This window comes from Zalophus californianus, chromosome 2, assembly GCF_009762305.2.
Source record: "Zalophus californianus isolate mZalCal1 chromosome 2, mZalCal1.pri.v2, whole genome shotgun sequence".
Taxonomy (NCBI): domain Eukaryota; kingdom Metazoa; phylum Chordata; class Mammalia; order Carnivora; family Otariidae; genus Zalophus; species Zalophus californianus.
Window position 1 is genome coordinate 1,934,930 of NC_045596.1, and position 14,234 is coordinate 1,949,163.

The window sequence follows — 14,234 nt, forward strand, 5'->3', positions numbered from 1 at the left end:
ACAACAGAAATTCATTGTGTCTCAGTTCTGGAGGCCAAAAATGCAAGATCACGGCGTCAGTAGGGTTGATTCCTTCTGAGGCCATGACGATGAATCTGTTCCAGGCCTTTCCACCAGTTGCTGGTAACTTTCTGGTAATCGTTGGTGTTCCTTGGCTTGTAGATGCATCACCTCAGCTAACTTCTACCTTCATCTTCACATGGCCTTCTCCATGTATTTGTGTCTGTATCTAAATGCCCTCTTTTTTTTTTTTTTAAAGATTTTATTTATTTATTTGACACAGAGAGAGACACAGCGAGAGAGGGAACACAAACAGGGGGAGTGGGAGAGGGAGAAGCAGGCTTCCCGCTGATCAGGGAGCCCGATGCGGGGCTCGATCCCAGGACCCTGGGATCATGACTTGAGCCGAAGGCAGATGCTTTTAACAACTGAGCCACCCAGGTGCCCCTAAATGTTCTCTTTTTATAAGGACACCAGTCATATTGGATGAGGGGCCCATACTATTCCAGTATGACCTCGTTTTAACTAATTACGTCTTCAGTGATCCTGTTCCAAATAAGATGTATTTTGGGGGAACACAGTTCAACCCATAACACCCTCACTCTGCTCTTTCTGCCTCCCACCATCAGACACTTCTCCCTTGCTGATACATAAGTGGGTTTCTGTCATGGCAGCAAGACTATTTGATTACATTTATTTGTCTATCATCTATTCATTTTGCAACTTTTTATCTCCAGTGCCTTGCACATAATGGGGAAGCAGTAGTGGAGATCTGTTAAGCACCAGGAGATAATAGAGGTAAAGGAAGGTAGTACAGAGGTCACTTCTCTTATTCTCCTACTGACTCCAAAGGCTGTCTGGAGTTGGGTATCAGGTGGCCAAGGACACCAGCAAAAACTACCACTTTTATGACTGTGAGCATTTTTGATACCTTCTGGTTTATTTTCTTTGGAGCAATAATTCATTATTACCTGGCAGTCATTATGGTTTCTGAGAAATGTTTTAAGAATATTTAGAAACCGACATGACCCTCTGGGTCTTCTAGCAGACACTTGATCCAGAGAATTTTGTTAATGTCCACTTCTTGTTTCAGCCTTTGGTTTGAGTGTTCTGCCTTTAGGGATTCAGAAGTAAATCAAGTGTATGGCTGGAATAGTTAGCCATTAGCAGAATGTCTGTGCTGGAAGGGAAATGTGAATTAAAATCAGCCCACAAGCTTTAGAATGAGCTCATAGATATTTTAGAGAAACGAAAATTTGTCTAGTTTCTGATCTAAGGTTTAGTTATGCATTGGGATGGATCATTCTGGGGTTAGAATAACTTTGGTAAGAAAGAATGTTCCAGGGCACACTTTGTTATTTCCAGATCAGTAAATAACATACAAGGAAGGCACAGTGGTGTCTCGTGGGACATTAGACAAGGGATGTTAATCTTAAAATATCCTTTCATCCCATTATCAGTGGTTTCTGTGTGAAAGAACTTGCTGAAATGTGTTCATCTGAAGGCAGGCAGGGACCAGCTTATGTAAGGTCTTGAGGTGCTTTATTCTAAGAACAGGGAAAATTATGGAGCCTTTCAGACAGTACAGAATAGATAGAATACTGTGGTGAATCCTGCTTTATCCTTCATCTGGTTTCAACATTATTAGTGCGTGGCCCGTCTGGTTTGTTTTGTGTAATCCGTACTCCCCCCCCCGCCACCCCGAGAAGCTTTAGGTAATTTATTATTTCATCTATAAGTATTTCTGCATGTATCTTATATATCTAACTATAATAATATCACACCTAAAACTTTTATTTTATTTTATTTTATTTTTTTTAGATTTTATTTATTTATTTGACCGAGAGAGAGAGACAGCAAGAGAGGGAACACAGGCCGAGGGAGAAGCAGGCTTCCCGCAGAGCAGGGAGCCCGATGTGGGACTCGATCCCAGGACTCCAGGATCATGACCTGAGCCGAAGGCAGTCGCTTAACCAACTGAGCCACCCAGGCGCCCCACACCTAAAACTTTTAATAATAATTCCTTAATGCCATCCAGGTCTGGTTGGTGTTCAGATGTCTGTCTCAAATGTCATTTTTAGATTTAGATCAGGACTCAGCCACAGTCCTTTTATTAGCCATCAGGTTTTAAGCAGGGGAGTGAGTGCTGACATCAGGCATAATCTTGAAACTCCCTGGTCTCTCTGGGGGAATGCGTTGGTGAGGGGGTTGTTGGGAGACAAGGAATAGAGAAACTAATGAGGAGGCTGTTGTGTGTCCAGGAGGGACGTGGGCAGGGTGGGTGTGAGATGTCACGTGGACAGGCCAAGCTCAGTTGTCAGGGTTCATCCAGACCTTTGGGTTCTGTTGAGTGTGTGTGTGTTTATTTGAAAGGATTGTTCCCAAGGTTCCTTTGATTTAGGTAGCAACATACTAAGATTAGTGAAATCTTAAAATTTTTACATAGGTAAAATTATAGCAGCTTGATCGAGATAGGGAAACACTGATCCACACATCTCTAATCAGTTTATTCAGCTTTAGTACAGCTCATTTGCCATTGTATCATCTTGTCTGTGTCGTCATAATTATAGTAGTGATAAGATTACAGAATAGAATAGGAAATTTTATAGTTTTTCACTTAAATGTTATAATCTCTTATGTATGTTATGCCAAAGATCTTTATAACTTCCAAAATATTGCATTAAGCAAATTTTAGTATTTGATTTTGTGACCAGTAGTGTACTGTTAGACGTTTACAACTAGTGGGCTTGTTACTACCTTTCAGATTATTATATTATTAAAGATTTATTAGAGAGGGAGTGAGTGAGCATGGGGGGATGGGGAGAGCGGGAGAGAGAATCTCTAGCGGACTCCCTGCTGAGGGTGGAGCCTGAATCAGGGCTCAGTCTCACAACCCCTAGATCATGACCTGAGCTGAAATCAAGAGTTGGGGGGCGCCTGGGCGGCTCAGTCGGTGAAGTGTCTGCCTTCGGCTCAGGTCGTGATCCCAGGGTCCTGGGATCGAGTCGTGCATCGGGCTCCCTGCTCCGCAGGAAGCCTGCCTCTCCCTCTCCCTCTGCCGCTCCCCCTGCTTGTGCTCTCTCTCTGTGTCAAATAAATAAATAAAATCTTAAAAAAAAAAAGAAAAGTCAAGAGTTGGATGCCTGACTGCACCACCCAGGTGCCCCAATACCTTTTAAATTATTTTAAAATAATGTTGCCAGAATTTTTTTTTACATCTGTATTTTCCCATTTCTTTTTAAAAAATTTGGATTAAGTAATAACTTATTTGTAGAGATCTTTCTAGAAAAACTTGCTGTCTTAACATGCTCTTAAAAACTAGGTTAATGAAAGTTGAAGGCGTAATTGACAAAAAACTAAGTACAGGTGTGTGCTATAAAAATGGAATGATGTTTTTTCTTGATTACTGGGCTCAGAATATGTGTACTTTAAGTTTAGAGACTTCCTTGTTGAGGGAAGGAACACATGCGTATCTAGTCTGCAGTCTTCATCTCACCCCGTCCGCACGGCAGCTGTCATAAAAAGAGCCGTCTCTGCCTCATCTCATTTTTCAGAGATTCTGTGTGTCAGCTCTGGGACAAGAAATGGCTACCATTGCCTCTTCATTGTTGCCCGGGCGCTCATTCACTGGTGAAAATAGCTTCAGATGGGGGCTCATTTCGTGACAGAGAAATAACAATGCTGTATATTCTTCTCCTTTTCTTGTTTTTCAGACACTGGAGTAGAACCTTTGTGTCATTGGCTCAGAATGTTCAGCTTCTTTTACATCTGATGAAGAAATGTCAGACAACCATTGTTTTGTTCTTTGTGTCAATCTTTTAGAACAAACTACATTAAAGTGAACAGATTAAACTAAAAATTTAAAGGATACATTTAGAGAAGAGTAAGTTTTAAGGACTACATTCAGGTCCTTGGTTTATTTATTCTGCGTTGACTTTTAGTCCCTGATGTTTTCATACTTCGTCTTTGAGTCCTTGAAATAGTGCCACTTTAAGCATACTGTTATTTCTGTCATATCTTTAGGTTTCAGAAGAGCAATATCCTAATTGATTTGTCTTAAAAAAGGGGGGTTTCCTCCACCTGATTCTTTGGCTGTTGTTACCATAAGATATTTTTGTATAAACTCTTCTTTAAAGCCTTGCTATTCCCGTTGTGGTCCAGGTTCAGTGACATTGGTAAGACTTGGGAGCTCGAGAGACCTGCAGAATCTCAGGCCCTTGATTTCATCCCTTCTCATCCCTTGGGGGCCGTTGTTCCCTGCATTGCAGCTTCTGCCCCAGCCGCTGTCTTCCTCACTACTTACAGTATGGCTTCGAGGTGAAGAACAAAGGCGCTGCCGCCAGACGGCCAGCAGTTTGAGCCCTAGCCCCGCTGCTTCCTAGCTGACTGACCTGAGTCCCCTCATGTGTCAAGTGAGGACAACAGTAGTGGATCCACACACAGGGACGGCAGAGGGTCGGGACACGTGAGAGCCGATGGCTTCTCCCTCCCCTCATCACCAGCCTTTCAGCACTCTGTTGCAGTGTAACCAGCCGGCCGGGGCCTTCCCAGCTTAAAGTCATTATCTTCTTATTCATGTCTCATGATTTTGTGCGTCAGGAACGTGGGCAGCCTTAGCTGCTCGGCTCTTGTGTTCTTTGTGGTGTCCGCTGAGGCCGCGTGATGGTTTTCATGTTGGTTTTTTTTTTTTTTTAATTGTGATTGTAATGATTAAGTTATGAGTTCTTTATACATTCTGGATGTAGATCTCTTCAAAGATACATGCTTTTCAAATACTTCCTCCCATTCTGTAGCTGTCTCTTTACTTATGTGTCCTTTAAGCACAGACATTTTTAATTTTGAGGAAGTGCAATTTATCTTTTCTTTTTCTTCCTGTTGCTTGTCCTCTTGATGTCACATAAAACTGTGCCTGACCCGAAGTCTCGTAGATTTACTCCTGTGTCTTCTTCTAAGAATTTTATAGATTTTGCTGTTCTGTTTAGGCCTGTGCCCCATCTGGAATGAATTTTTATGTGCCGTGTAAAGAAAGGGCACTGATTCCGTTCGAGTTGCTCATTTAATCAACTCTTTAAAATCTCTTCCTTGCTCACCCTGTGTGGCCTGAGGAACTTGTCGTCCACTCACCATTACAACTCTGCGTGTGGCTCCTGAGTCTCTCTCACCTTGTCTCTTCATCCTTCCCTTCTTGTTCTTAATTGATTCAAAAAGTGTTTATTTGTATACTGCTAAGTGTGGGGCACTGCCCCAGGTGCTGGTTCTGCTCCTTCTCCCTCCCTGTTCTGCTAGCCAGCTTCTCTCCTCTCCGGCCTTAGCTGCGGCCTCTGTGCTGATCACTTCTGAACCGACCCCCTTCCCTTCTCACTGAGTCCGTGAGCCCAACTTCCCCAAGGTGAGCACAGTGTCTGATCACTTTTTGTGCCTGGCCCAGTGGCGAGATGTAATAGATGCTCAGTATATACTTCATGTATGTAGTTAGAGCTGTCAGCAATAGAAATGAAACTCTGTATGCTTAGTGAAGGATGCTCTTTAGAGATTTAGTAGTTAACGATGAATATAATTTAGTATTTGAACATCATTTCAAATAAAAGAGTGGGATTAAAAAGAGTGTAAGTAGCCATAATAACAGACCTTTAAATTTGAATCATTTGGGCATCTTTTAGGTTAGTCACAAATTAGGGCGTGTTGACATTTTCAGTACCTGCTGTTCTTTCAACTGAAAAGGATCTGATGAGGAGCATTTCCTGTCTGCATGAATACAGATGTGGGAGCAGCTGCTTTCTTTTTTTTTTTTTTTAAAGATTTTGTTTATTTATTTGACAGTGAGAGAGGGAACACAAGCAGGGGGAGTGGGAGAGGGAGAAGCAGGCTTCCCGCTGAGCAGGGAGCCTGATGCAGGGCTTGATCCCAGGACCCTGGGATCATGACCTGAGCCGAAGGCAGACACTTAACGACTGAGCCACCCACGTGCCCCGGGAGCAGCAGCTTTCTTACTGATCTGCTTGGAGAATCCTTTGCAGAATCACTACTGACACATTTTTGGGAAAATAACATAAATCAGATTTCTCCAGAAATGAATTGTGTTGCTGTTGGTAGGTCCTGTCTGTCTGGGACAGCATCATGACTTAAACTATCTTGTCAAAATTCAGTATTTTGGGGCGCCTGGATGGCTCAGTCGGTTAAGCGCCTGCCTTCGGCTCAGGTCATGATCCTGGGGTCCTGGGATCGAGTCCCACGTGGGGCTCCCTGCTCAGCGGAGAGCCTGGTTCTCCTTCTGCTTCTGCCACTTCCCCTGCTCGTGTCTTCTCTCTCTCTGACAAATAAATAAATAAAATTTTTAAAAAAAATTTCAGTACCTAGTTCTTTTTCAGTTTGACAGAGGACATAAAAGCTTTGTGAGCTTGTTCTCCTGTTGTCTGCCCAAGAACAATGGCGAGGATGAAAAATGCCATTGGTCAGTAGAAGGGTGGGAGATGGCTGATGAGCCATGTGCCTCCGAGGTCACAAAGAAGCCTCGCACGTCATGGCTCTGACTAGTCACTCATAATGTTCTCACGCTGAAGATTGTGTTTGTCAGGCTGATGTGCTTGTGATGAAATGCTATTGGACATTGATTCAAACACAAGACTTTCTTGTATTTTGATTCTGTAGGAACCAAGAAAGAGTGTGCAATGAATGGTGACACTCGGGCTGCCGTGGTGACCTCACCACCCCCAACCACAGCCCCTCACAAGGAGCGGTACTTCGACAGGGTGGACGAGAACAATCCAGAGTATTTGCGAGAGAGGAACATGGCACCGGACCTTCGCCAGGACTTCAATATGATGGAGCAGAAGAAGAGGGTGTCCATGATCCTGCAGAGTCCTGTAAGAGAAACCTTCTCTCCGTACAGGGGTCTTCTTCCTTCTCTGATACTTCAGCTCTTAGCTCTCTTGTGTGTGCCAGAGTTCCTGCATTCCCACCTTGGAAGTCCCGCCTCGTGTGTATATGCATGGGAAGAATTCTGTTCAGTTCAAGTTATCAGGCAGAATAAATGAGAGATCTTCAGTGTCATAAAGGAGAGGAGGTGCTTGCTTCTCCTTTTTACCCTCTCACTACTTCTCCAGAGAGTCTCTTTATTTTGGGACCCTTTAAAAATAACTCTTCCCTCCAGACTGACTCGCTTGGTGCCAGGCACTTAGTAGGTGCTAACAGGACCTCATTGATTGGTTTTACCTTTAGTGACACCAGCACTTCTTTTTTTTTTTTAAGATTTTGTTTATTCATTTGAGAGAGAGAGACAGAGAGAGAGCAAGAGCAGGGGGAGGGGCAGAGGCAGAGGGAGAAGCAGACTCCGCACTGAGCAGGGAGCCCGACGTGGGGCTCGATTCCAGGACTGTGGGATCACAACCGACCTGAGCCGAAGGCAGATGCTGAATGACTGAGCCCCCCAGGCGCCTGTGACACGAGCACTTTAAGCCACGAGCATGCCCGCTGTCTTCTGTTTGCGTCCTGACGTAAAGAAGTTCTGTCTCCATCGCTCCTCATGTTGGTGCTGCTGCCCTTGGATGTGCTTTATTCTTTTTTTCCCTTCTAATCTTGTTTTGTTCCCTTAAAAACTTCGGGGTGTCATTTGGCAGATATTCATTGAATTTATTTATTTATTTATTTTTTAAGATTTATTTATTTTGAGAGAGTGCGAGAGAGAGAGAGTACACGAAAGGGGGGAGGGTTAGAGGGAGAAGCAGGCTCCTCGCTGAGCAGGGAGCCCGATGCGGGACTCGATCCCGGGACTCCAGGATCATGACCTGAGCCAAAGGCAGTCGCTTAACCGACTGAGCCACCCAGGCGCCCTCATTGAATTTTTTTTAATGTTTGATTATCTTTTATACGCTGTTCAGAGAACCTGGAGAGTTAGCAGTGAACAGGACACATAATAGCCCTCTGACTGTAATAGGTTTTGTTTGGTTATTATTACTCTGCACATTGTGGACGTATAACTTAGGAGGAATGTATGCAGATCTTAGGTGTACAGCTTGGTGAATTCCGACATGTGTATAACACCTGTGTAAGCACCTGGGCCAAGTCTCAGACTTACACCCTCCTCGAAGGAGGTGTAACAAGAAACAACAAACAGAAGCTCAGTGCAGGAAGCAGTGGGGTGATTAGATTGAGTGGTGGTGGAACCGGCCTCTCTGAGGAAGGGAGGTTTCACCTGAATCTGAATGAGCGGAGGAAGGAGCCGGCCCTGCAGGGATGGGGGGGAGCAGTGTTCCAGTTGAGGGGCAGCTAGTGAAATCCCTAGTTTAGGGATGAGCTGGATGGGCTTGGAGAGTCAGAAGGCACCAGTGTGGTCTGAGCACAGGAGGCGTCAGGGAGGGGGCAGGTCCTGGAAGGCTCTGTAGACTCCGGTCAGGAGTTTGTTTTGCATTCAGAGTAAAGTCATCAGGGGGCTGCAGACAGGAATAGTGCTATTCAGTTTTATTTTATTTTCTTAGAGAGAGCGTGTGAGCAGAGGGTAGGGGTGGGGGGCGCAGCGTGAGCAAGAGAATCTTAAGCAGGCTCCACACCCAGCTGGAGCCAGACTTGGGGCTCAGTCTCACGACCCTGAGATCATGACCTGAGCTGAAATCAAGAGTCAGATGTTTAACTTACTGAGCCACCCAGGTGCCCCTGGCGCGATTTAGTTTTTAAAGAACTCATTCTGGGTTTGGTGTAGAAAGAGTACTGTAGGGATGCCTGGCTGGCTCGGTCTGTAGAGTATGTGACTGTTAATCTCAGGGTTGTGAGTTCAAGCCCCACTTTGGGTGTGGAGCCTACTTAAAAAAAAAAAAGAAAAGAAAGAAAAAGTACTGTATGGGGCAAGAGAGAAAGCTGTCTTCCAAGCAGGAGGTTGCAGTAAAATTCTGAATTTTAATTTTGAGGGTAGGATCAGTAGAACTTGCTGATGGGTGGCAAGGAAGAGGTAAGAGGAAAGAAAGAAATCAGGGAACATCTAGAGTTTTGGCTTGAGCAGTTTCCTATGTAAAAGCCACAGGAAACGAAGTAAACATCACTGGGGCTAGAGTGCAGAAAGTCAGCTTACGGCACCGAGTGTGTGTGGGTGCTGTACAGGCCCCCATCCACAGGTCGTCTAGGATACACATAGTCAGCATCAGTGGTCACGGATCTGAATGATAAGCTGAAAGACCAGAAAGCCTGGGATTGCTTCCTAGTAAGGTACTGGTGCTGGGTTCTTGGTTTTAGGAGCATAAGAGTTGAGCCACTGCAGGCAGTGAGAAAGCCCACCCTGTGGGCACAGATGCTGATGGTTGGAAAGATGCTGGAGGGAGCCTGAGAGAGTTTTCTTCAGGCTGATCCTGTGTTCTCAGGGAATCATAAGTGGGGTCACCTGCTGAGAACGGGCCCAGGGAGGTGTGAGGAGAGAGAAAGTGTGAGAGTGGGTGAGGGGATGGACTGTCCTTGGGTTAGTGTGAAGGGCACACTCAGGTTAGGGTCATGAATTTATAGTGAGATGACACAGCATGGTCTCCTCGTCCCCCTTCCCCCTGCTGCAGCCACTTTCAGCCGCATGAGTAGAAAGAGTGAAGGGTTGAATTTAACCAGGGTTGGGGTTTTTGCCAGGTGAAATGGTAGAGAGTTGCAGGTGTGAGCAAGGGAATGATTATAATGTTAAACCAAGGCTTTAAGCTGGGTGAGGGAGGTCAGGACGCAGGTAAGGTAAGGGATGGTGGACAGGTGTTGGGGTCACGATGGAGTTGAAGAAATCGTGAGCTGGATGCTAGGAGGGGGTATTTGGGGAACCCATGCTTGGGGCACAGTTTACTAGGCAAGAGCATGTCCAGGACATGCTCATGCACGTGGGATGCCCGGGTGAGTTGAAGGACAGGGTCATTGGAGGCGAGGCAGGCAGTTAGCTGAGAGATGAGGGTGTGGCTGTTTAGCCATCGGGAGTTGGCATCAAGGTAGCACGCAGGGTCACTGGCCGGTGGCTCCAGACGCTCAGTGGCCACTGCTATACTCAGCTCCTTACTCAGCACATGTAGGTCGTCAGGGATGCTGTGGATACGGAGGGTTTCTTGCACCCTGGTTTTCTTTTTGCGTGTTACATGCTAAGCTTTACGTTCTGTGACGGCAAGGACCATTTTTTCTAGCTGCGTGTGTCTTTGGTGCCTAGAACAGCACCTCATACTTACGTACATGTGCTGAGTTGTGGTGTGGTGTACATACATGGTACATGCATGTTAAATTGAGCTTCCCATAGGTGCATCTGTAGATTTGGAAACCGTGGAAATAGATGGTTTGATTTTTCAGATTGAGGGCCCGTGAGGATGGGGCTCGTTTTATGCAACTGTTGCATCCTGTGTGCCCAGCGTGCTCTTTGACCTTCAGTGGGGCTCTCTGCATCTGTCTGTACCCCTTTATCCTGTGTCTGCATATCTGTCTGTATCATTGCCTTTGGTGTTGGTAACAAAGATGGCTGAGTAACTGTTTTGTTGATTGACTTCTTCTTGGCAGTCAAAGCCCCTGTCATCTTTCTCCTCCCTCCTTGACTCCCACAGAATAATGATCTGTGACATTTGTCATATGGTAAATGGGCTCCTCCGGCAGCTCTCGTTCCTTACGTTCTTTTACACCATTGTATTAAATGTCATACGTGTGTTGCTTCCTACAAGTGATAGCTATGCTTGGACTGTCCCTGGGCATTATATCTTTTCAGCTTTTCATTCAAGCAGTGAAAAACTTAGCAGTTTAATATAGAATCATCCAGAAACCCTCAGAGTGTTTATAATTAGATGTGGACGTTCATTCAGTGAGCTCACACTTTCATATTAAATAGTATTTATTTGGTAAGATATTTCTTTATAGGATATGTGAAAAATTACTTCCATGCGGTTTGGGAAAGCAAAGCTATAAATTAACTTCTGTTGTTTCAGTAGTGACTTTATATTAAATTACCATCAACACAACTTAATCCTTTTGCCTAATTTAGGATCTTTTTAAAAAAATTGGGATTATTTGATAAAGGATGATTGTTTTAGGATCTCTTTTTCAACTTTTAAAAAGTAACTAAGAGAATCTATTTTAAAAAAACTATTTTGAAGAAAAGAACATGAAAATTGCTAATAATTCCATTACTAAGATAATTGTAGTGAACATTTGGATGTATTTACTTTAGTCTTCTATGTTTAGATACGTATTCACTCTTACAAAACACTGATTCTGTTGATTTCGAACCATTTCACAATCAAAAATATATTAAGAGCAATTTTATGTCATTTAGTTTTTCTCAGCCTTTCATGTTGACCGTGTGCATAGAATTCCATCGTAAGGTGGATCCGTGTGTGTGTAATCAGTTTTCCACAGTTTCATATGTCGACTGTTACCTGCTTTCCCTTTTGTCAGTCCTGCTGGAATGAACATCCATATGAATTCATCTTTTAACATATCCCTGATTATTTCTTTCGGAAAGATCATTAGCGATAGAATGACTGTTCAGATTTTTAAGCTTTTGTATTGTTTACATTACTTTCTAGAAATAATGTAGCAGTTGATGCTCCAAGTAGTAATATATGAGAATATCCATTTACTTTTCTAGCCCTGGATGAAAACAAACAAAAAGGCAGTCTGTGTGATAGTTACCTCTGTCTTCCCAAGGCGTGGAGGGGAAGTAGCATCTCACTGTTTTAATTTGCCTTTTATTAGGCTTTCTGTGAAGAGTTGGAATCAATGATACAGGAACAATTTAAGAAGGGGAAGAACCCCACAGGCCTGTTGGCACTACAGCAAATCGCAGACTTCATGACCGCGAACGTACCGAACGTCTATCCCGCAGCTCCACAAGGGGGGATGGCGGCCTTGAACATGAGTGAGTAGTTCCTGACTCTGTGTATACATTCCGTCATTTTGTAGGCTTACATTTCCTGTTCTCGTGTGAAATAGATAGTTTACATTGTAATACATAGAATTGAGTTTTTTGAAAATTAATGTTTAGTTATAGTGAAAGGCTGTAAGTCTGAAAATGTCTTCAGTGTAGAGGGCTCCCTTTTTAAAAATTTTTTATTTTTTCTTAAAGATTTTATTTGAGAGAGAGAGAGCATGCGCACAGAGGGAGAGAGGGAGCGGGAGAAGCAACTTCCTGCTGAGCAGGGAGCCCGACACGGGACTTGATCCCGGGACCCTGGGATCATGACCTGAGCCAGAGGCCGACGCTTCACCCACTGAGCCAGATGCGCCGAGATGGCTCCCTTTTTTATGAGCCAACAAGACTGTTTTTTCTCAGGCCGATGACTTTTTGTATGGCTTCTCAGACCCTTTGTGAACTAAAATTAATCAGAAACAGTGCTTGTGGAGTAGCACATTAATTTTGCCTGTACTTATTTCAGCCAGGCCAGCATCTGTCTACCATTCCTTACTGCTGCTTGCAAGTGGGTGAGAAACATAGAATTTCCAAAAGCAAGCCGGGGGGAGAATGTTGGATGGGTGAACATGAGCAGATAATGGTTAGCTGTGCAGAGGTGGAGGAGCTTTGCCATGGCTGTTGAATTTGTAAATGTTAACATGACAGGGTGAACCCAGGGTAGCCGCTCTGACCTACTGTGTACTGTGTCCTGGACTGATATCTGACAGTTGCAGTTGGATAGTCAGCTTCTGATGGGCCAGCATATGCCAGTGGTTTCTGTTAGGTCACCAGGCATTTGCTATTTCCCTGTCAGTTCCATGGTATTCTTAGAAGTTGACTGAGACCCACCAGAGTGATGCATTGTTAATGTCCAGCAAGTGATGAAGAATAACGTTTCATTTACTAGCTCAAACTTTTACTCTCAAGTCAAACTGTAATCAGGTTTTCTTATGGTCACACGATTCTTAATGGATTCCAGTGCTGTTTTGTATGAATTAGATAACAGGATGATGTAATGTATTTACTTGCATATTGTCTTCTAATTAGAGAAAAGGAAATTTTATGGCAGTAATGCCACACCAAAAAAAGAGGAAGATATCTAATTTTAATTATATCTAATAGTATGTTTCTTCAAGATACAAATTTTAAAAACAAATTATTACAACCTTTGTTGTAAAATATATATAGATGGCATAGAACAAATGATATGTAACTTGCCAATGATATTAAGGTGTACACCTTCATAACTCCCACCCAGGTTAAGAAAGAAATTAAGGGTATTGATTGCTTGCTTCTCCCCTATCATCCTCTCGGAAGGAAATGCTATCTTTTTAAAAGATTTTATTTTACTTTAAAAATTTATTTTTTATTTTTATTTATTTGTTAAAAAAGATTTTCTTTATTCATTTGACAGAAGGAGACACTGTGAGAGGGAGCACAACCAGGGGGAGTGGGAGAGGGAGAAGCAGGCTTCCTGCTGAGCGGGGAGCCTGATGCAGGGCTCGATCCCAGGACCCCGGGATCATGACCTGTGCCGAAGGCGGACACGTAACCGACTGAGCCACCCAGGCGCCCCAAATTTATTTATTTTTAATAGATTTTATTTATTTATTAGAGAGAGAGAGAGCATGAGCAGGTGGAGGGGCAGAGGGAGAAGCAGGCTCCCCACTGAGCAGGGAGCCCGACAGTGCGGGGCTCGATCCCAGGACTGTGAGATCATCACCTGAGCTGAAGTCAGATGCTTAATGGACTGAGCCACCCAGGCGTTGTTAGCAGCCATTGATACACAATACGTAGATCCATTAATTTTATTTTTAAGTAATCTCTACACCCAACGTGGGGTTCAAACTCACAACCTGGAGATCAAGAGTTACACGTTGCACCAACTGAACCAGCTAGGCATCCCAGGAACCTCCATCTTGACTTGTAACTACTGCCTTGCTTTTCTTCATGGTTTCGTTACCCAAATGGTCATCCCTAAATATTAGGGTTTAGTTTTTGTCTTTTTTTAGTACTATCTCTTTAGCTTTTTCCAGGCCACAGTTTAACCCTTTATCTCTCTTTTTTTTCCCTCCTTACATTTTCTCTTCTCTTTTTTTTTTTTTTAACATTTATTTATTTTTAGAGAGGGGCGGGTACGCATGTGGGGGCAGAGGGAGGAGGGAGAGGGAGGAGGAGGGAGAGAATCTCAAGCAGACTCCCTGCTGAGCACAGAGCCTAATGTAGGGCTGAGTCTCACCACCCGGAGATCATGACCTGAGCTGAAGCCTAGAGTCCAAGGCCAAACCGAGTAAGCCACCCAGGCGCCCCAAACCCTTTTTCTTTAAAGTTAATGTGTAAGGAGGAGGAGTGCCTG

The 14,234-nt window shown here is 44.0% G+C and overlaps 1 protein-coding gene across 11 annotated transcripts in view; it reads left to right on the forward strand.

Moving 5' to 3' along the window:
• ADD1 (adducin 1) overlaps positions 1 to 14,234 on the forward strand; it is a 93,105-nt gene that overhangs the window by 41,041 nt on the left and 37,830 nt on the right. For 6 of the 11 annotated variants that reach the window (XM_027598969.1, XM_027598961.2, XM_027598968.2 and 3 more), the window contains exons 2-3: positions 6,649 to 6,863; positions 11,683 to 11,845. In XM_027598969.1, coding sequence (XP_027454770.1) covers positions 6,669 to 6,863; positions 11,683 to 11,845 — 358 coding nt within the window. In that variant the 5' untranslated portion in view covers positions 6,649 to 6,668. Of the gene's footprint in view, positions 1 to 3,713; positions 3,884 to 6,648; positions 6,864 to 11,682; positions 11,846 to 14,234 lie in introns of those variants that run through there. The other 5 variants (XM_027598965.1, XM_027598967.1, XM_027598970.1 and 2 more) reach the window with 2 other exon arrangements.